The sequence below is a fragment of the Carassius carassius genome, chromosome 48 (genome assembly GCF_963082965.1).
Source record: "Carassius carassius chromosome 48, fCarCar2.1, whole genome shotgun sequence".
NCBI lineage: Eukaryota > Metazoa > Chordata > Actinopteri > Cypriniformes > Cyprinidae > Carassius > Carassius carassius.
The window spans coordinates 12,538,080-12,560,254 of record NC_081802.1 but is presented as its reverse complement, the minus strand read 5'-3'; the positions used below and the strand labels follow the sequence as shown (position 1 = coordinate 12,560,254).

Sequence of the window (22,175 nt, the reverse complement as noted above, 5' to 3'; positions counted from 1 at the left end):
GGCTATTAAAAGCAGAATGCATTCATTTTAACTAGACAGTCTTCAATACTTGTGAGAGGTAAGTTCAACATTGCTTCTTCATTCATTCGTTTCGGTAACTTAAAGGAATAGTTAGCCTAGAAATTAGCCTAGGGAATTGAACGTTTCGCGCGATACGCGCGTTAAGCCGCTTGTCCACCAGCGTCGGATCAATTTTTGTTCCGACGCAACGCCTGTGACGTTTTCGCTGCTTGGGGGCGGAATTTGTGGGCTGGACATAGTACGGACGTCATTTGTGAAGTTTTGGAGGGGAAAATACTTTTTTATCATTTATTTATCATTTTGCAATGGATCGACGACGAAGACTCGCTATCATTTCTATATATGTCCAGGCTGGAATCATATATAACCGGAAAGTTAGAGACCGCAATAATTAATTTTTCCTCCATTTTAGCTCCTGGAACTTTAAATATGAAACCATAGCAATGGCCATACACAAATTCTCGCCGCCGAGTTTCCATTGGCTGCTGCACCGCGTTTTGACGCTCTCATTTGCATAAAGTATCCACCGAGATACTTTTTTGACGCGCTGCTGTTGACCAAATCGACGCGACGCGACCCATCATGCTTTGCGGGGCGTTTTTGCTGTCTGACGTAGTTCCATAGGAAATGAATGGGCTTTGACGTCACGTCAGAAATCCAGACGCTGGTGGACAAGCGGCTTTAGGCGCGAATGGTGCTTTTGTGCATTTAAGCGTTTGACGCAAATTCACGTCTGCCGCCCGAGTTGAAAAATTTGAACTTTGGCGTCAATTCGCGCCGCGTTAACCAATCAGGAGCCTGCTAGGAGTCACTCAATAGTATGTTCCTGCAGCCTCCGGTTGTGTAGGAATACCCTTCTCCACTCAATCAACAAGGAGGAACGACTGATGTTGTCAGTGAGCAGTGAACCAGAGCTATATTACAAAAGTTCATTTTTCTATAGAGACAGGAATAAAAAGGACCTATATATATATAAAACATATTAATAGATTAATTGAATAAAGGCCAAAGATAAGAAACGTTTCGTTTTACTCCAAACGAATTATATTTTAACTTGAACCACTAAAGAGACATCAGAGCCAACGGCAAATGTCAGAGGGTCTAGCCGAGGTGAGGCTGCTCTTGGCGGATACTTGAGCTCTGAGCTCCCGCTGATCGCATGAAGCTCATCTCCGAAATCGGCGAAACACATTTTTTTTAAATAGAAACTGTCTTTCTAAATAAATCACATATTTGAGTTTAAAACAACTACATTCTCGCCTGAAATACTTTTACAACTACATTTCATGACAACAGTAATATTTAGAAAAGTATCCGAATAAAATGGCGGTTGAAAATGCTGAGTGAACTAAAGCTGGCAGAAGCCCTCCCATGACGCGAATTCAATTTAACCGGCTCTTCTTAGTGAACCGGTTGAACCAGTTCACCAAATCGAACTGAATCGTTTGAAACGGTTCACGTCACCAATAAGCATTAATCCACAAATTACTTAAGATGTTAACTTTTTTAACGTGACTGACACTCCCTCTGAGTCAGAATAAACCAATATCCCGGAGTAATTCATTTACTCTAACAGTACACTGACTGAACTGCTGTGTAGACCGAACTGAAGATGAACACCGAGCCGAGCCAGATGACGAACGAACACGCCCACTGCTGGAGAAGTTCTCGTTCTCGAGTCAAGAGCCGGTTGCATCGGTTTTCGGATCACCAGTACACTGAACTGAGAATCGTTTCTGTTGGACGCGTCCGATTTGAGAACCAACGAGCTGATTCTCGTTCTCGAGTCAAGAACCGGTTGCATCGGCTTTCGGATCACCAGTACACTTAACTGAAAACTTCGGACGCGTCCGATTTCAGAACCGATGAACTGATGCTACTGCGCATGCGTGTAAAGTATTTCGTAAAGTGTGATAAAAGATCTATATACATTATTATTATTATTATTATTATTATTATTTTTTAAGATGATTGTTTCTAATCTGTATATTGTAGATTATGTATAGGCCAGAGGGGGTTTCAGGGAAGTTGGACAATAATTAAGAACTCTAAAGACTCTATGTTTAATAGGAATAAGGGATGATTTATGAAATATGTGTACTGTATTTATAGTTAATGATGACACATTCACAAATTGAGTTTGTAGTAAACAGAACATGAACACGAGTAGAGCAGCTGATGATACTGAACTGCAGCACGTGCCGGTTAGAGTGTTTCTCGTTCTCGAGTTAAGAACCGGTTGCATCGGTTTTCGGATCATCAGTACACTGAACCAAAACCGTTTCTTTCAGACGTGTCCGTTTTGAGAACAGAGGAGCTGATGATACTGCGCATGCGTGATTCAGCGTGAAGCCGACTGACTCACAGCGCGTCTGAACCGAACTGATTCTTTTGGTATTTGATTCTGAACTGATTCTGTGCTAATGTTATGAGCGCGGGTAAAACGAGGGCTTGAATGAAGGGGCAATCTGGCGAAACGTAAGTTCATTTAATAACAAATACATCGCAATGGTTTATGTATAGTGGTTTCTGCGGTGATGACACCTAATTTATTTACTTTATATCTTCAAGACTTAAATCCTCATATGCACATTATTGCTGTTACTGTATTTGGGTGCGTTGTTGCAAAACTTAATTGTAAACTTTTCATGATTATGAAGTTTTTATTTGACGAAAGTTATGATTACTGACTATATATTTTTGTATGTTTGATAGACGTGACGCCATTACATCATCGCCAATGACGTCATTACGTCGAGCGTAAAAGAACCAGTTAACCGGTTTTTTCATCCGGTTTATTGAATCGAACCGTCCGAAAGAACCGGTTTGCGGAAAAGAATCGAACTTCCCATCACTAACGCGAATTTGACGCTCTATTCGCGTTTGGTGTGAACACAGCATTATGATAACACCACATGTAAATACTTGGTAACAGTACCTGGTTGAGTGCCCAGGTGGCAGTATCGTGTAGTGATGGGAAGTTCGATTCTTTTCCACGAACCGGTTCTTTCGGACGGTTCGATTCAATAAACCGGATGAAAAAACCGGTTCACCGGTTCCTTTACGCTCGACGTAATGACGTCATTGGCGATGATGTAATGGCGTCACGTCTATCAAACATACAAAAATATATAGTCAGTAATCATAACTTTCGTCAAATAAAAACTTCATAATCATGAAAAGTTTACAATTAAGTTTTGCAACAATGCACCCAAATACAGTAACAGCAATAATGTGCATATGAGGATTTAAGTCTTGAAGATATAAAGTAAATAAATTAGGTGTCATCAGCGCAGAAACCACTATACATAAACCATTGCGATGTATTTGTTATTAAATGAACTTATGTTTCGCCAGATTGCCCCTTCATTCAAGCCCTCGGTTTACCTGCGCTCATAACATTAGCACAGAATCAGTTCAGAATCAAATACCAAAAGAATCAGTTCGGTTCAGACGCGCTGTAAGTCAGTCGGCTTCACGCTGAATCACGCATGCGCAGTATGATCAGCTCCTCTGTTCTCAAAACGGACACGTCCGAAAGAAACGGTTTTGGTTCAGTGTACTGATGATCCGAAAACCGATGCAACCGGTTCTTAACTCGAGAACCAGAAACACTCTAACCGGCACGTGCTGCAGTTCAGTATCATCAGCTGCTCTACTCGTGTTCATGTTCTGTTTACTACAAACTCAATTTGTGAATGTGTCATCATTAACTATAAATACAGTACACATATTTCATAAATCATCCCTTATTCCTATTAAACATAGAGTCTTTAGAGTTCTTACTTATTGTCCAACTTCCCTGAAACCCCCTCTGGCCTATACATAATCTACAATATACAGATTAGAAACATTCATCTTAAAAAAAAAAAAAAAAAATAATAATAATAAAAATGTATATAGATCTTTTATCACACTTTCCGAAATACTTTACACGCATGCGCAGTAGCATCAGTTCATCGGTTCTCAAATCGGACGCGTCCGAAAGAAACGGTTTTCAGTTAAGTGTACTGGTGATCCGAAAGCCGATGCAACCGGTTCTTGACTCGAGAACGAGAATCAGCTCGTCGGTTCTCAAAACGGACGCGTCCGACAGAAACGATTCTCAGTTCAGTGTACTGGTGATCCGAAAACCGATGCAACCGGCTCTTGACTCGAGAACGAGAACTTCTCCAGCAGTGGGCGTGTTCGTTCGTCATCTGGCTCGGCTCGGTGTTCATCTTCAGTTCGGTCTACACAGCAGTTCAGTCAGTGTACTGTTAGAGTAAATGAATTACTCCGGGATATTGGTTTATTCTGACTCAGAGGGAGTGTCAGTCACGTTAAAAAAGTTAACATCTTAAGTAATTTGTGGATTAATGCTTATTGGAGACGTGAACCGTTTCAAACGATTCAGTTCGATTTGGTGAACTGGTTCAACCGGTTCACTAAGAAGAGCCGGTTAAATTGAATGATTCGTTCACGAATTGGACATCACTAGTATCGTGCCTTAAAGGGTAACTAAACCCCTGGTCAGAGCCTGACTCCACCCACTGACAATATTTGAAAAATGCTGAAAAGTGGGCAGATCACAGCGGAGATAGAGAGGACGAACCGAGGGCGGGGCTGAGCGAGTGCGGCGTGAACCGGAGACCCGCAGTGACGGATTGATTGACAGCTGCTGTCAGAGACGCTAAAATGGAGAGTGACTGTAATGACGCAAGTAGCTTTGCAACAGAGCGATCATTTGAAGTAGAGGACTTTTCTCCCCCACTTTTACCTAAGTGGAGGGTGTCGAGGTGTGTGTTCATATCAATTCGAGCAACTGGCTCAAACTGCGGTCTTAACTCCCGCATCACGTCGCTTTTAACTTGAAGATCTAAATAACTATATAATTGATATGCTAAATAGATGCTATAATAGTCTATCCTGATCGTTTCAATACTCGCAATTCCAACTCCTGACTCACTTCAGTGATTTTGACGGAACAAGATGGTTTTATACTGACAAGGGCGTGGTAGCTCGTACCAAAGGGCGTGGTGAGCTGGAAACTGCTTACGTCACCTGCCACCGCTTACGTCACTTGCCACCGCAACATCCAAAAGGAAAAATCAACTGCAGTAGCCACCGTTCAACCTGAAGAGGGCAGCACTCAGACGTTTTTACACCATATATTATAGAATTAAAACACTTTATACTCAAATGTCAAATAAGTTACCTGAAACAATGAACAGCACTAATAAAGCCCCATTCTTATAGATCATTAACTAAAAAAAGTTGGTTTAGGGTTTAGTTACTCTTTAACTCTGACAACTGTCACACAAGAAGAAGACGCAGCACTCGCAGCTACAGTACTCTGAGGAGAGCTGTGTTCATCAGAGTAAGTTGTTATTATTTTACTAGTCATAGACTGAGAAATATTATATCACCTATTAACAGCAGTTTTCTGTGTTCAAATACTTAAGTAAAGGGTGATTATTTTAATAAGTACCGCGTTTTCTTTACTCGTCTTATTTTTGTATTTGCAATCAATACGGCCTGTGCGTAGTAACACTTCATTTCTTTCTTTGTTCAAATCTATAAACAGTTACACGATTAAAACGGGTCTTGAAAATCTGAGTGACCACATTGCTACATTAAATTCTGTAAAATGTTAAGTTGGTCACAGTGCCATGCACTTAATGCCTCATCTTTATGGAAGCATATGGGTAGCATTATTCAATTTGGGATGTAATATTCAAAATGACAATGCAATATGTAAAATGGCAATGCATTTCTGTATTTTCCAATACATTTGTGCAACGTTTGGTGCAAAATGAATTGAGTTTTAATATGTAAAATGAATACTAATTGTAACGCTTTATAAGTTGCAAAATTAAAATGAAAATGTATTACAGAAATTATTAGATATGTCTAACATGTTCAAGCAAAAACTGTGGGAAAATGATCATTTAAATGCTATTTTTCTTAATTGCATTAACACTCACAGTCAAGACACTTACGATTGCATTTTCATTCAATGTCCCGCAATGAATGTAGCAAAATTTAATGTGCACATTGAAAATGCATTCCGAGCCGATCACGTGTCCGCCCCCTCAAGCCACGTCAATCACTACGTGAACAAGGCGGGGCTTGCAGAAGGTCAGAGACTCAAATCTCAAGAAGAGGATTCAAGTGAGAGAACATGGACAAGACAGTTGGTCCGTGTACGTTTTGATCATTTCGGTTTATGGCTTCAATATTTCATTCGCACTTGTGGGCGGAGCTGAAACGCTGCTTTCATCTGATTGGTCGAATCGCTCCACCTTCAGCTCTGTCTTTTCATTCTTTCAGGCAGAATAAGAGTCAGTGCGAGTGAAGCACTGTAATGTCTGAAACCACCGCTCACTGTTAATTAGCATAATATTTGAATCAGATGTAGCTGGACACATAATTCGTGCTGCTGAGACCTGCAAATTATTTCTAGGTTGTAGTACTGTATGAATATTGTCCCACTGATAAATACAGTGCAAATAGTTCTCTCTCTTTGGATAAAAGTGGAAATAAAAATCAATAATAGACTGAACAGTTCCATGTCTGTAACATTTACCACTCTCATATTTTAAGTCATAAGGCACTAGGTATGTGTGTGTGACAATAATAAATAATTGTAAAAATGTATATAATAATAATAATAATAATAATAAACTTTATTACAGACTCACAGGTCCAAATAAAAAACAACAACCACTGACAGTACACACAATACAATAAAAAACTTCAGAGGAGACAACTATACCAATGCTTCCATAACTTGGACTTATACCGTGAAGTGCTAAACTTGATGCTGATCAATGCCATAATTATGTAATTCTCTGAGTTATTCAGCCGACATATAAATTTGTACATAACATTTCTCAGTGTGGCTTGCAGTGTATTAACACCTGCAGCCACAAACATCTCACTGGCACTACACCAGCGTGGTCTTCTCAGCAGAATTCTTAGTGCATCATTGTAAGCTACCTGGAGTTTATGCAAGCTAGCTTTGCTGAAACTAGACCACAAGTGTGCATTGTGGAGAGGAGTGCAGTATGCTCTGAACAAAGCAACTTTCACTCTATCTGTGCACCCACCAAACTTGCGAGCCAAACTATTCGCCTGAGCATATAAAGAACGGCATTGCCTGTAAACATCAAGGTCATCCTTCAACTGGTCTGTAATGAGATGCCCAAGATACTTGTATTTGCTCAAAACTCTCAAGGTATTACCTGCCAATTTAAAAGGAGGAAACATTAGACATTTATCCTCCTTTGTTCTGCAAATCATCACCGCACTCTTGTCTGTATTAAATTTCATGTCATGAACAGTTCCATAGTCAGAGCAAACATTAAGAAGCTGTTGAAGACCAACACTGCTAGGACTGAAGACCACAAGGTCATCTGCATACATAATATGATTCACTAAAGTGTTACCTATCATACACCCAGTGTTACACGAATTCAGGCAGACAGAGAGCTCATCAACATACATATTAAAAAGAATAGGGGAGAGGATTCCACCTTGTCTGACCCCGTTCCTGACCCCAAAAGAGGCAGAAACACAGTGGCCCCATTTTATAAACATAGACTGGTTGGCATACCAGTAGGACAGAATTCTCACAATACATTTAGATACACCTCTCTTACTCATTTTATCAAATAACTTGCAGTGATTGACGCGGTCAAAAGCTTTTGAGGCATCAATAAAACTCATTAGAACTGAGGAGTTCTTATCTCTATAGATATTAACAATTTCCTTTAAGGAATATATGGCCATATCTGTGCCATGTTTAGATTTAAAACCAAATTGGTTGTCAGTAGAGGGGATAATGTCCACAATTCTGCTCAACAAGATGCTTTCAAAAACTTTAGACAATACACTAGCAAGGGCTATTGGTCTGTAGTTATCAGAGCAACCAACCTTACCAGACTTATCCTTGATCACCGGCACAAGCAAGACAGATATCATTGTATCCGGCAGGAAACCATGAATTAAAAAGGAATTAAAACAGATACCAAGAAGGGGGGCTAACCTCATGCTGGCATATTTAATGTGCTCAGCAGTGATGTGATCCAACCCGCTTGCTTTATTATCTGCTAGCTTATTTATAGTGCGTGATACCTCATGTGAAAAAATTGCCTTAAAATCAACACACTTAACATTATCAGACATATAAATATCACTTTTAACACAATTACACAAGGTCCTGTAGTGCTGTCTCCACATCTCAGCAATATTCTCAACACCTGAGATACCATCTACAGTGCATGGGGGTGGTATACTACATTTGTTAATACCCTTTACCTCTTTCCAAAATTCAGTAGTGTTGTTATCCATTACCTTCTCGGCCATAGATTCTGCCCTCATAGCTTGCTCATTTTTACAGATAAATCTGACAGCATATTTATACGCTGCATTAGCATTTTTCATGATTTAAACGCTAACTTAGCTTCCTCATGATATCCGGCCACATACTTATTCCAGCCAGGCCTCATTTTTGTAATGTGCTTCCAGTCATTACAGGTAGGATCACTACACCTGATTGCTTCACTGGGAAGACTGCAATATCCTCCCTTGAAAGGGTAGACCAGTCCAAAAAGTCAGTATTACAATCATAACTATCACAAGAGAGCATTGGCATATCCTCAACATTTATCATATATAGTTACATTTCTAAATAAAAATAGTAAAATTAGCTCTGTGCTGCTCAGTGCTCCTGTAGCCTACCCCAGAGCGCCCTCTCGCGGCTGTAGACGGTAATGTTTTCTCTTGGTTCTGAATAAATGCAACTTATAGTCATTCAAAATTCAGCTCAGATCTTCAGACTCGTCTAACTCGTGTTGCTGTATAACTGGCTCGACTTACCTTCCCAAAAAATCCTATTTAATTTTATTTGATAAATTTAACTATATTTATTTCCACTTCACTGTTATCCAAGGAGACAGAACTATTTGCACTGTTTTTATCAGTGGGACAATATTTATACAATACTATAACCTAGAAATAATTTAATTTAACTGGCCAGACTTACCTTCCCGAGAAATCCTATTTAATTTTATTTCATAAATTTAACTATATTTATTTCCACTTTACTGTTATCCAAGGAGACAGAACTATTTGCAATGTTTTTAGCAGTGGGACAATATTTATACAATACAGTATACAACCTAGAAATAATTTAACGGGGTCTCTTGCAAGTCGCAGCAGCACGAATTATGTGCCCAGCTACATCTGATTCAAATATTATTTGGGGAATTATTATGGGGGAATGGGTGGCGTACACGTGATCGGCTCGGAATGCATTTTCAATGCGCACATTGAATTTTGCTACATTCATTGCGGGACATTGAATGAAAATGCAATCGTAAGTGTCTTGACTGTGAGTGTTAATGCAATTAAGAAAAATAGCATTTAAATGATCATTTTGCCACAGTTTTTGCTTGAACATGTTAGACATATCTAATCATTTCTGTAATACATTTTCATTTTAATTTTGCAACTTATAATGCGTTAAAATTAGCATTCATTTTACATATTAAAACTGGTGTATGAAATGGCAAATTAAAGTTATGTAATTTAATTTTCATTTTCATTTTGCACCAAACGTTGCACAAATGTATTGGAAAATGTAAATGTAAATACAGAAATGCATTGTCATTTTGCATATTACAGTCCAAATTGAATAATGCTACCCATATGCTTCCATACATCTGTGGTCATTCTTCAATAAGGTTCATTAGTTAATTACATTAGTTAACATATATAAATAACATAAATAATAATGAACAATATTTCCACAGCATTTATTCATCTTAGTTCATGTTAATTTCAGCATTTACTAATGCATTGTTAAAATCACAAGTTGTGTTTGTAAACATTAATGTACTATGAACATGAACATTGAATAACTCGATTTTTATTAATGAACAAAGATTAATAAATTGTGTAATAATTGTATTGTTCATTGTTCATTCATGTTCGTTAATACATTAATGTTAACAAATGGCATCTTATTGTAAAGTGTTACCATTAATATTTATTCATCATACTGTTGAACTTGACAGTATTTTCTCTCTTGTTATTTCATAAGAGCTTCAAAGAAGACGGAGAAAGCCAGAGTCTTGTGCTCTGCGTTTATCAGTATCAATATTATGCTCGTTGGGTGAAAAAGAAAAACTCAATAAACAAAGTAAAAAATAATTTGACTGATATCTTCCCCACCCCAAGGTTTCTATAGATATCAGGATATATCGACATTGTGAATTCTTATGGCCACAATAACCGTGATATGAAAAATCTAATATCGTGACAGCCCTAATTCTTATGTCTTTCCAAACCTGCATGACTTTCTTTCTTCTGTGGATCATAAAATAACATATTTTGGAAACAGTTTTCTTATCAATATAATTAAAGTCAATTGGTTCCTAAGGTGTTTTAGAATGGACATAATTTGATCCGATGCTGTTTTGGACTCAGTGAACAATAAAAAATTAAATAAAGCAGGAAGAAGTTCACACAGCCTTGGAACAACATGAGTCATCCCTTTAAGCATGACCAGTTTTATTTAATGTTTTCAATAGTAGAGCTTATTTTTATTGTACATGCTACAATTTATAAAATGAAAAATGATCAGTTATATAAAGAAGATGACTTTTATAATGACATTTGCCTGTATTTGTTCCCCAGTTTGAGAGTATGTGGTTCACATTTGTTCTACTTCAACTTCTGCCTTTGCTCACCCTCGGTGCCCGTTGTCCCGATGGGTGCGTTTGTGACATTAGGGGTTCTGCAGAATGCACTGGGGACATCACTGACATACCCCCTCTCAACCCAGCTGCAACCTTCCTACTCCTGCTAAACGACACAAACATAAAGGTCCTCAAAGACAGAAGTTTTCAGCCGTTCTCTCTTCTGATACGACTGATGATCACGCATAGCACTCTTGACATCATCCAACCAGAAGCCTTCCATGGTGCTCCACAGCTTCGGTCCATCAAGCTCTCTTCAAATGCACTGTCTGTCCTCCCATCCAAGGTGTTTAATGAGTTGAGTAACTTGGAGGACCTGCAGCTAGATGGTAACCGAATAGCTTCCATTAGTTCAGAACTCTTTGAGGCGTTGGTCAACCTAACTGAACTAAATCTGAGCAAGAACCGCCTTTCGCAGCTGGACGCCGACGTCTTCCAGAGATTGACCAAGCTGAATTACCTAAACTTAGCTGATAACCAACTGAGGAACCTCCCGAAGACCCTTTTCCACAACCTCCGGCAACTCAAATCTCTGGTGCTCTCGTCCAACCAGTTGGAGACTCTTGAAAGTGGTTCCTTTGACCATTTAAGCAATTTGTTGGTGCTAATGCTACAGAGGAACCAGATCCGAGAGATTCCTCCACGTCTTTTCTGGCACTTGCCGTCCCTGCTCACCCTTTCAATGTCGAGCAACCAACTCCAGTATATTCCAGCCAAGAGCTTCTACTACTTACCCAACCTGACCAAGCTAACCTTCTACAAGAACCCCTTGATATCTCTACCTTACCAGCTAATGGGACACATGCCGAGACTCCAAGATCTGTATCTTTATGAAACCAATCTATCCACTGTCCCTTGGAACCTTTTTGCTAACATGACCAACCTACGGACTCTCAATTTATACTTCAACAAGTTGACCTCACTACCAAAAAGCCTCTTCTGTTGCCTGCCCAACCTGAAGAAACTGTCTCTGAGGAACAACAACCTTCGGGAACTGGACCCAGAGCTTTTCTCGAACTTGAATAGCCTTGAAATTCTGATGCTTAATGAGAACAAGCTTGAGACTCTCCCATCGGCAATCTTTCGCAACACCTCAAAACTAGAAATGCTAGACCTGAACCACAACCATCTGAGGTATCTCCCAGGAGATGTTTTTGCACACCTAATGGTGCTAAAGTACCTCTCTCTTAGCGGCAGCAAATGGAATTGCGACTGTAGCATTATGGGTATTGCAGAATGGATTCGTGAAAACTCAAAACTAATCAGTGACTTGGACAAAGGAGTAACATGCTATGAACCATATCGCTTAGAAAACCATCCTCTACAAACTCTGACTTACGCAGAACTCCATTGTGGTGTTTTCCAGACAACATTTATTGGTTTAAATGCCATTACCAATAGGGCTCCAGTGAAAACAGCAAGAAATACTGCGACTGCAACTACAACGACTTTTCCAACAGCCACCTCTCTACTTTCTGATCATATTTAGGTGGAACAAGGCTATGGTAACAACAATGATATGGCATTCTACGATACAATTGTGCTGGGTAATGAACCTCAAATTGTGCACAACAATCATTATAATGGATGGGTGTACCTGTGGACTGTCCCATCGACGGGTCCCTACAGTGGCTTCATGATGGCTTTGTACATTGTTCTCTTGGTCACTGGTGTGGTTCTGATCGCGGCAAGCTTATATGCATTGTATCAGCTTCATAAGATGATGCGGGTGTTAGAAAAAGTCACTATGGGAGAAAATCAGAGACTAATTGCTAGAAGAGTACGAAGCTTCCAAATCTAACTCAAAAGAGAGTCTCTTCAGTTATCCTACAGCAAACTGTTTTACCTTATAGTGCATATTGCAATTGGTCAAATTCCACTTCCTATTTATCAGGAATATTTTGAATTTTTCCAATTTTACACAACAAATCTGAGTACACATTATTTTTAGAACAGCAGCTTTTGTGACAAGTTTTAAAAGATATATAATCATTTTCATAAGCATTCATTTATACAGCCATTAACAATTAATTGTTGTTTATATTCAAATAGCCTACACATGTTTTCCATTCTGCAATTTCCAAATTCCAGTGTTTTACCATCACAAAACTGATAAGGACACACCCTTGGTGGTTGTTTGCAAAGCTTAAGACCAAATAAAATGTTTGTGCCTTGCGAGTGGTTTCTTTGCCTTGTTTGCCACCTGGTGGTAAAACAACATAAAGCAGAAGTTATACAATATAGAGCAGAAGCGAAATATGCATATGCTGACATATTTACAATATATATTTTATAATACTAATTTCCACAAATTATTTTGTTTTTCTATTTATAATTACTATATTTGTTAATTGATTCTTTAAATTATTATTATATATTTTTTTTATATTATACTGTTTAAATTACTATATATTTAAATTATATTAATAACATTTGTTAGACTATGATAGCCTACTTATTTTTAAACGTGCATAGTGTCAACCATTGTTTTTATTTTACAATACAATGATTGCTTTTATTTTAGATTAGATTAGCATAGTATAATACAATAGTATAGTATTAGTATCATTGTTATTCAGGGGAAATAGTGAAGTGTGTCTAACAATAATTATTATTTTCGTGGCACTAGAGGCACAGACGTCTCACACTTCATCTTTAATCATTAAAACAAACCACCGCGATGAAAAGATGCGGCTAAACTCAATGTTTGCACATTAGCCCACTATTGCAGCATGGTTAAGCTCACACTGTTATCAAATTCTTACCACTCCCACATGACTAACAATACGCCTCAATGAACGAACCCACCGTTGATGTTTGGTGTGACTCTGAAACTCAAAGAAAGTGTTCGTTGTTTGGGTGTATGCTCGTCTGTGGGCGCGGTCCATCCGCACATGAAGTGTGAAATCTCCTGAAGATCTCTATTACAACATAAACAGGATGTTTCACTTGTTTGAAACGATCCGGTTCTCGTATAGACTAACGTTACTACAAAACTGAAATAGGCGTCGACGTTAGAGTCATGTTCTATAGCTTTCATTAAATGAAGAAAACAGTTAGTAGCTTTACAAAAAAAAAAAAGTTAAGAGTTCTAGCTCTTAGACCATCCAGATCTCGTTACACTCACCCAAAAAATAGTAATATTGACGTACTATGTCCGTCTCAAACATCTCACTGAAGGCCTAAATGTTATTATATATATATAATCTTCAACTGTTGCTCTGTCATAGCAACAAGAGAACCGTCGCAATATTAGACTACACGACGTCTCCAATTCAAGAGTAAACTTGTGTGAATATGCGTGTTTTATGAGTCACGGAGATCAGATTAAAGACTTCGTCGTGTCAATGGCATCCAGAGGTTTGTGTGAACATGTTCAGGTATGACAAAATCCCTCTCCAATTGCCTGTCGACCGTATATACAGACGCTAGACGGGAAAAGTCTGTCAAAAACACTAAACACATAGAGGAACATCCTGAAGAAATATTTCCCGCCACTCCACGATGCCTAAAATGGTTTCCCCGAAGAGTCGGATTTACGAGTTCAAGGACCTCCTTCGGAAAGAGAGACAACCCAAAACGTAAATGAATTTTACTCTTCTCTGCATTCAATTGTTTTGAATCGACTGAAAGATGGACATTTATTGAAGTGTTGATTTTAATTCGTGTTCTGTTGAGCAGGAAAAAGCAGAAAAACAATATCCGATGTGTTTCGATTCAGAAAAATACTGAAGACTCTCATGATCAGTAAGTTTTTTGAATCATACATTTTTAACTTTAAACGTAACATTTCAACACTGAAATCATCAGTTTATGAATCACCCAAAATGAATGCATAAGCTTATATATATTTACAGGGGCGTAGCACCAAATTTTGGGCCCTGGGTACAAACCATCTTGCTGGGCCCCCAATACCATAGTGATACCAATGGGTAAGGTATTGCATTTTTATCATAAAAACACTTAAAATGTAAACAAAATAGGCCACACTCTGATTAATATATTTTTGTTTTATTGTCGAAAGTACTACTTACTGAGATGACAAAAGGTCTAGCAGGTCCAAACCTGGACTAAATCAAATATACTGTAAAGCAGTTCTGAAAATGACCATACCAAATGAGAAAAACTTTGGTCTGAAACACAAACTAAATAATGTCAGTTTTTACTAAATGCCCATTGACGGGTCTTTGCATGCGCAAATTTGCTGATCAGGTCCTTAAAGTCCAGTTTTTTGGCCAACTGACTTTCTACAGAGAGTATGGCAAGGCTGTTCAGTCTATCCTGGGACATTGTTGATCTTAAATAGTTCTTTACAAGTTTAAGTTTACTGAAAGCACGTTCCCCTCCAGCAACAGTCACTGGTAGTGTACAAAAGATCCTCAAGCCAATGCAAACTTTTCCAAAAATGCATAATTAACATAAACTAAAATTATTAATGTTTTAGTTCACTGACTTCATATTCATTTATGTAGTTTTAATTAGAGAAATTGTTCATAGTACAGTACATTCATATGAAAATAAGCACCTTTACAATAAGAATTTTTGCAACCACCTTGTTTATAAAATAAGGCATTTGTAAGCCCAAAAACCGAGGTACAATCCATAAATTTTGTGTGGCCTCACATCCCTAGTTAACACTGAGTCTCAGTTCTGTTTGCTGCTGGTTATTAGATTATATATGATAGCATAGAAATCATATTATTTCGCCTTTAAATCATATTGTTTCACCAAGATCTGAATTTAGATCATAACCATAAAATCTGTAGCAAAAGCCTCAAGCTAAAGCTCTTCAATGTCAATATTCACATCTGTTTTCTTTCTACAGTATTAATTGTATAAAAATGCTTTCTAGCTGCATTTTGTATATGGCATTCAGCAGCTCCAGTGGTGAATGAGTATTTGGAAATGTGTCTGGAGTGGCAGTGTGTTGAGCTCCGTCTGCTTCTCACTCCCTGTTATTTACGTAAGGGATAATGTATAACGTTAGATTACATTATCCTCCGCTTCGTGTCGGGGTCCTGTTCAGCCTGTCGGGGTTGTTATTCGTTATAACGACCGCCTCTCTATACATTATCCCGCTTATTACATGACTACCCACAAAATAAATAAATAATTTGCCACGAATTATTGATTTAAAAGGAGTTTATTGATTTAAAAACGATTGTATTGCTTCCGCCAAAGAAAATAGTCCGTTCCGCGTCCATAGCAACGCGCTGTTTTTCATGGCAACGGTCTGTTATACTTCGCAGCGGTCTGTTATCAAGAAATAACAGACCGCCTTCTACATTGGAATTCAGCCAAGCCATGTAATAATCAGAAACATTTTTTGCTCGCTATGAAGGGTGTGATACTATAAAGTATTGGTATATTATTCATAAATGCAAACATAAATGTATGCTATTCTACCGGGAGTAGATATTTATGTTAAAACAATGTCAATGCTTGATGATGCATTTGGAGCTCACCTCTCTTTTCAAAAAAATTTGTGAGCAACTGCTTGCCCTCATTTGCCCTTCTCTCTTTATTCTGCTTCTCTTTTTTCGTTTTTGAGCCCCTGATTTTCCTTTCTTAAGGAGAGACATGACTCTTCACGGCTCACTCCAGCTCCTGTCTCATCAACTGATTCAATCACCGCGGGTCCGCAGCAGAAGCACCTGACCTGCGGGTCGTACCATTTGCATTGATTCGAGAGGGGTGTGGGGCCCTGCACAGCATGAAAATGATTTTTTTATACCAAACCAGCGCCTAACTACAAGTTTAGTTTTGCACAGGAACTTTTTTAGTTGTACATAAATGCTATACAAATGTTAGTGCATGTTTATGTATGTATAGAAAATTGACTTCTAAGGGCCCCCCCCCTGCCTCGGGCCCTGGGTACTCGGTACCCTTTACCCCCCCAGTCCGACGCCCCTGTATATTTATATAGCACTAATCATAAATTTTTTTTTAAATACAAATGTCCATGGAGTCTTCATAAAACGATTAGAAAAAAATGTGTAAAAATAAAAAGAACTAATTTCTTGAAAATTCTTCATCTTTTTAAGACAAGACCATGGGCCAAAGCTAGCTGATCTGCTTGAAAATAGAGGTTAGCTCACCTACCAATCACCTCTATATCATTTATTTTTATATGTATATAATTTTTTTATTTTTTTTTTGTATATAAATAAATGTATTCCTTCTGAACAGACTACCTGGATGCCTTTCATTCATTTCTCCAGTCTGAGTTTAGTGAGGAGAACATTGAATTTTGGCTTGCCTGCAGGGAATATAAGCGGATGACTTCATCTGGCAAGCTCTCTAACAAAGCAGCAGATATCTACAAAGAGTTTCTCCATCCCATGGCTCAAAAAGAGGTCAGTATGGGAACTCATTAAAGTGTTAAATAGAGTAGAGCCTTTCTAAAACAGTTACACTGCATTATGACGCATGGAAATAACATTGGACCATAATAATGCTTATTAATTGAGGGGGACAGAGAAGGGTGTTTTGGATAGTGACTGAAAAGTTGTAGGTTCAAACCCTAGAGAGGAAGACACCAAATTTTTTCAAAAATAAATGTGCCATTGCAGGTCATACATTAACTTTTTAAAATGCATTAGTAATGCATCAAAAGAAAAATAAGGCAGAATTTTTGCATTTGCCATTCGCTTATCAAGCTAAACACCACTGTCACTATAGAAATATACTTCAGTCATCTTTCATGGATGTAAATGTTACAATTTCACAGGTAAACATCGACCATCACACTCGTGAGAAGATCAAGAGATCCCTGGTGAAGCCTGACCTCACTTGTTTTGATGAAGCAGAGATGCATATATACAGACTTATGGAGAAAGACTCCTGCCCAAGGTTCCTCAAATCTGAGGCCTATCAGAACCTGAGGAACTCAACCAGGAACCCAGTGTAAACCACTAATTCACTGGAAAAAATGTTTCTTAATGAGCCGGCGCGTAGAAAGCGGACATATGCACGTGGTTTAGAGGAAATGACAGAGCAGAACAGAAAGTATTTGGTGTGCAGAGGCTCAGCTTCATTGGTTTGAGTGATAAGATGAATGAGAAAAAGAAAAGTGTCGCCGTTACAGGAAATGATCAAGAATGAATGTACATTACATGTTTTCCAGCGTTATTTGAGAGATGGGCTGGTCCGTTCTGTGAAATGGGTGCCTTTTATAAATGTTGGTCTTGAAAGTAGATTTCTTTTAGACTGTATGAAACAAATGTGTTTAAGTGTTGAGAAATTGTATTGAGGAATCTCAAGATTAACATTGTTAGTTGACATCAAACAGCATTTTGCAAAAAAATAAATAAAAAATTGAAACACCACAGGGGACCAGTTACAGCATTTAAACAATTCATTTAAATAATAATAATAAAAACTATGAAAATGGAAGTCAAATGGATTTTGGAATTTTTTTTTTGTTAAAGAAATATGGTGGTTACAGGGTTGACGCATAACCTAAAACCAACTATCTATCTATCTATCTATCTATCTATCTATCTATCTATCTATCTATCTATCTATCTATCTATCTATCTATCTATCCATCCATCCATCCATCCATCCATCCATCCATCCATCCATACATCCATAGTCTATCTATCTATCTATCTATCTATCTATCTATCTATCTATCTATCTATCTATCTATCTATCTATCTATCTATCTATCTATACAGTATATCTATCTATCTATACATCTATCTATCTATCTATCTATCTATCTATCTATCTATCTATCTATCTATCTATCTATCTATCTATCTATCTATCTATCTATCTATCTATCTATCTATCTAGAGTTGCGAGTTGCCTTTAGGCTATGTGTCAACCCTGTTTTCTCTCTCTCTCTCTCTATATACATAATGTATACTTTGTGTTTAAGAAAATTATTTGAAAGTAATGGAATAGTTCATTAACAAAATGGTAAATAAAAAAATCTGTCTGTCTGTCTGTCTGTCTGTCTGTCTGTCTGTCTGTCTGTCTGTCTATCTATCTATCTATCTATCTATCTATCTATCTATTTTTCTGTCTGTCTGTCTATCTATCTATCTATCTATCTATCTATCTATCTATCTATCTATCTATCTATCTATCTATCTATCTATCTATCTATCTATCTATCTATCTATATGTCTGTCTGTCTATTTGTCTGTCTGTCTATCTATTTGTCTGTCTGTCTATCTATCTATCTGTCTGGCTGTCTATTTGTTTGTCTGTCTGTCTATCTTTTTCTGGATTTATTTGTTTATGAAAATTCCATGGAATGTTTAATTGATGGAATGTTTATTACTAAACAGTAAAATATGGCAGTAACAGGGTTGATGCCAGACCTTAATGTATATTTTTGTTCAAGTTTTTATTTTAATTAGGAATCTAATGAGAAAAGTTTAAATTGAAAGCTCAGAGGAAAAGTTTGAGAAGCAACAACTTTAATAGACATCTTCATATGTTCTCCATTATCTTACTACTGAAGAACCAAAATGTCTTATTTACTTACAAACATTCACTTTACACTCACCCCCCCCCCCACCATCACCCCCCCCCCCACACACACACACACATACTTTATGTACAGATATGCAGTGAACCGCAGATGAGCTTTACTTAGAAAATCTGTGGACACTGCCTAATTATGAGCAGAAAACCAATTCTGAGAAGACGTTTTCCACACTCTGAGAAGAACTGTGTTTTGGTAACATGTCTGACCCTATCTAACTGATGCAGAGATGAGCCTTAAGTGAGAGACATTCCATAAAGTACAATAATAATCCATGTCAGTGCTTGACCCCAGTGTGACAATGACTCACTTCCTAAGATTCATAGCTTAAAAAGGCAATTCAGAGTGTCTAAGAATACTATGTTTGATTAACCTAAAATTCCACCAACACAGTGAATGTCAACGGTCTGATGCATGTTAGATCTCCCTCAGCTTATGTCCTTCTTGGGGAAGTTAATTCTATAATAAAGACACCGCTGATTTAAGACTAATGGAAATATCTGTCATCATCGGATAAAAAAAAAAAAAAAAGAATATATATATATATATATATATATATATATATATATATATATATTAATAATATATTATTCATTATTGATATTTCAATGTTAAGTATCAATAAAATACTATAATATATTTTATTAATATTTTGAATTAATTTTATTTTTACATTTATTGCTTTATTATATTGCTTTTGCTTGAAAAGTACAACCCGAATTCCGGAAAAGTTGGGACGTTTTTTAAATTTTAATAAAATGAAAACTAAAGGAATTTCAAATCACATGAGCCAATATTTTATTCACAATAGAACATAGATAACGTAGCAAATGTTTAAACTGAGAAATTTTACACTTTTATCCACTTAATTAGCTCATTTAAAATTTAATGCCTGCTACAGGTCTCAAAAAAGTTGGCACAGGGGCAACAAATGGCTAAAAAAGCAAGCAGTTTTGAAAAGATTCAGCTGGGAGAACATCTAGTGATTAATTAAGTTAATTGAAATCAGGTCTGTAACATGATTAGCTATAAAAGCTTTGTCTTAGAGAAGCAGAGTCTCTCAGAAGTAAAGATGGGCAGAGGTTCTCCAATCTGTGAAAGACTGCGTAAAAAAATTGTGGAAAACTTTAAAAACAATGTTCCTCAACGTCAAATTGCAAAGGCTTTGCAAATCTCATCATCTACAGTGCATAACATCATCAAAAGATTCAGAGAAACTGGAGAAATCTCTGTGCGTAAGGGACAAGGCCGGAGACTTTTATTGGATGCCCGTGGTCTTCAGGCTCTCAGACGACACTGCATCACTCATCGGCATGATTGTGTCAATGATATTACTAAATGGGCCCAGGAATACTTTCAGAAACCGGTAAACACAATCCGCCGTGCCATCAGCAGATGCCAACTAAAGCTCTATCATGCAAAAAGGAAGCCATATGTGAACATGGTCCAGAAGCGCCGTCGTGTCCTGTGGGCCAAGGCTCATTTAAAATGGACTATTTCAAAGTGGAATAGTGTTTTATGGTCAGACGAGTCCAAATTTGACATTCTTGTTGGAAATCACGGACGCCGTGTCCTCCGGGCTAAAGAGGAGGGAGACCTTCCAGCATGTTATCAGCGTTCAGTTCAAAAGCCAGCATCTCTGATGGTATGGGGGTGCATAAGTGCATACGGTATGGGCAGCTTGCATGTTTTGGAAGGCTCTGTGAATGCTGAAAGGTATATAAAGGTTTTAGAGCAACATATGCTTCCCTCCAAACAACGTCTATTTCAGGGAAGGCCTTGTTTATTTCAGCAGGACAATGCAAAACCACATACTGCAGCTATAACAACAGCATGGCTTCATCGTAGAAGAGTCCGGGTGCTAACCTGGCCTGCCTGCAGTCCAGATCTTTCTCTATAGAGAACATTTGGCGCATCATTAAACGAAAAATACGTCAAAGACGACCACGAACTCTTCAGCAGCTGGAAATCTATATAAGGCAAGAATGGGATCAAATTCCAACAGCAAAACTCCAGCAACTCATAGCCTCAATGCCCAGACATCTTCAAACTGTTTTGAAAAGAAAAGGAGATGCTACACCATGGTAAACATGCCCCGTCCCAACTATTTTGAGACCTGTAGCAGAAATCAAAATTGAAATGAGCTCATTTTGTGGATAAAATTGTAAACTTTCTCAGTTTAAACATTTGCTACGTTATCTATGTCCTATTGTGAATAAAATATTGGCTCATGTGATTTGAAATTCCTTTAGTTTTCATTTTATTAAAATTTAAAAAACGTCCCAACTTTTCCAGAATTCGGGTTGTATGTTCACTTCTTTTTTTATTATTATTTATCGAATAGTTCATTACTAAAACACAGGAAATATAACTGTAACAATTATTTTTTGTTTGTTTGTTTTCTTTTTTGTGGCTACATATGTGCGTTTAAGTAAATTAATGTTTTGGACATTATTGGACACCAATGGCTTTTATTCATATATTAGCATTTTCCCGTCTCAACCCATATGTTGTCACTCAGATGTGAGGCTGATGTGAAATCATGTGGTAACACGGGTATAAGGAAATGTATTTACAAAGGCGACTGTTAAAAGTAAGCTCCCATCATCCAACTGTACAGTGGATGCGCCAATTATTCATGAAACGTTTCACCAATCTTTCACAAAATCTCTCCATCATCTGCTGCCAAATACACAGTCACCATGGCAACTAAAAGGAAATGAGTAATGTTCTGAGGCGCTGACATTGCCCGAGGTACAAAATTGCTCAATTGCGCACAATGGAGAAACTGACAGTGTATAGAGCGCTCTGGTCAGGTGACTCTGAGGATGTCTACACACGCTGTCACTAACACGGTGTCACCGTATATATATATATATATATATATATATATATATATATATATA

General features: G+C 37.7%; 2 protein-coding genes across 2 annotated transcripts; both read left to right on the top strand.

Annotated features, from left to right (window-relative positions):
- Positions 1 to 5,340: 5,340 nt before the first annotated feature.
- Positions 5,341 to 12,567, top strand: LOC132131290 (platelet glycoprotein V). The gene is given in 2 exon segments (XM_059543320.1): positions 5,341 to 5,380; positions 10,705 to 12,567. A coding segment is annotated over 1 exon segment (1,854 nt). The 5' UTR covers positions 5,341 to 5,380; positions 10,705 to 10,713.
- Positions 12,568 to 13,912: 1,345 nt separating this feature from the next.
- si:ch211-117l17.6 (regulator of G-protein signaling 21) lies at positions 13,913 to 18,142 on the top strand. Its single transcript, XM_059543229.1, has 5 exons — positions 13,913 to 14,347; positions 14,448 to 14,513; positions 16,811 to 16,854; positions 16,956 to 17,122; positions 17,497 to 18,142. The coding sequence occupies exons 1-5, from the start codon at positions 14,271 to 14,273 to the stop codon at positions 17,674 to 17,676; spliced, it is 534 nt and encodes a 177-aa protein (XP_059399212.1). The 5' UTR covers positions 13,913 to 14,270; the 3' UTR covers positions 17,677 to 18,142.
- Positions 18,143 to 22,175: the final 4,033 nt, after the last annotated feature.

Bases quoted from the DNA above. Each gene is read 5' to 3' on its own strand.
- si:ch211-117l17.6 (XM_059543229.1), top strand. From the start codon at position 14,271: ATGCCTAAAATGGTTTCCCCGAAGAGTCGGATTTACGAGTTCAAGGAC. The intron at 14,348-14,447 runs GTAAATGAATTT...TCTGTTGAGCAG, and splicing joins AAAGAGAGACAACCCAAAAC to GAAAAAGCAGAAAAACAATA. The intron at 14,514-16,810 runs GTAAGTTTTTTG...CATCTTTTTAAG, and splicing joins ACTGAAGACTCTCATGATCA to ACAAGACCATGGGCCAAAGC.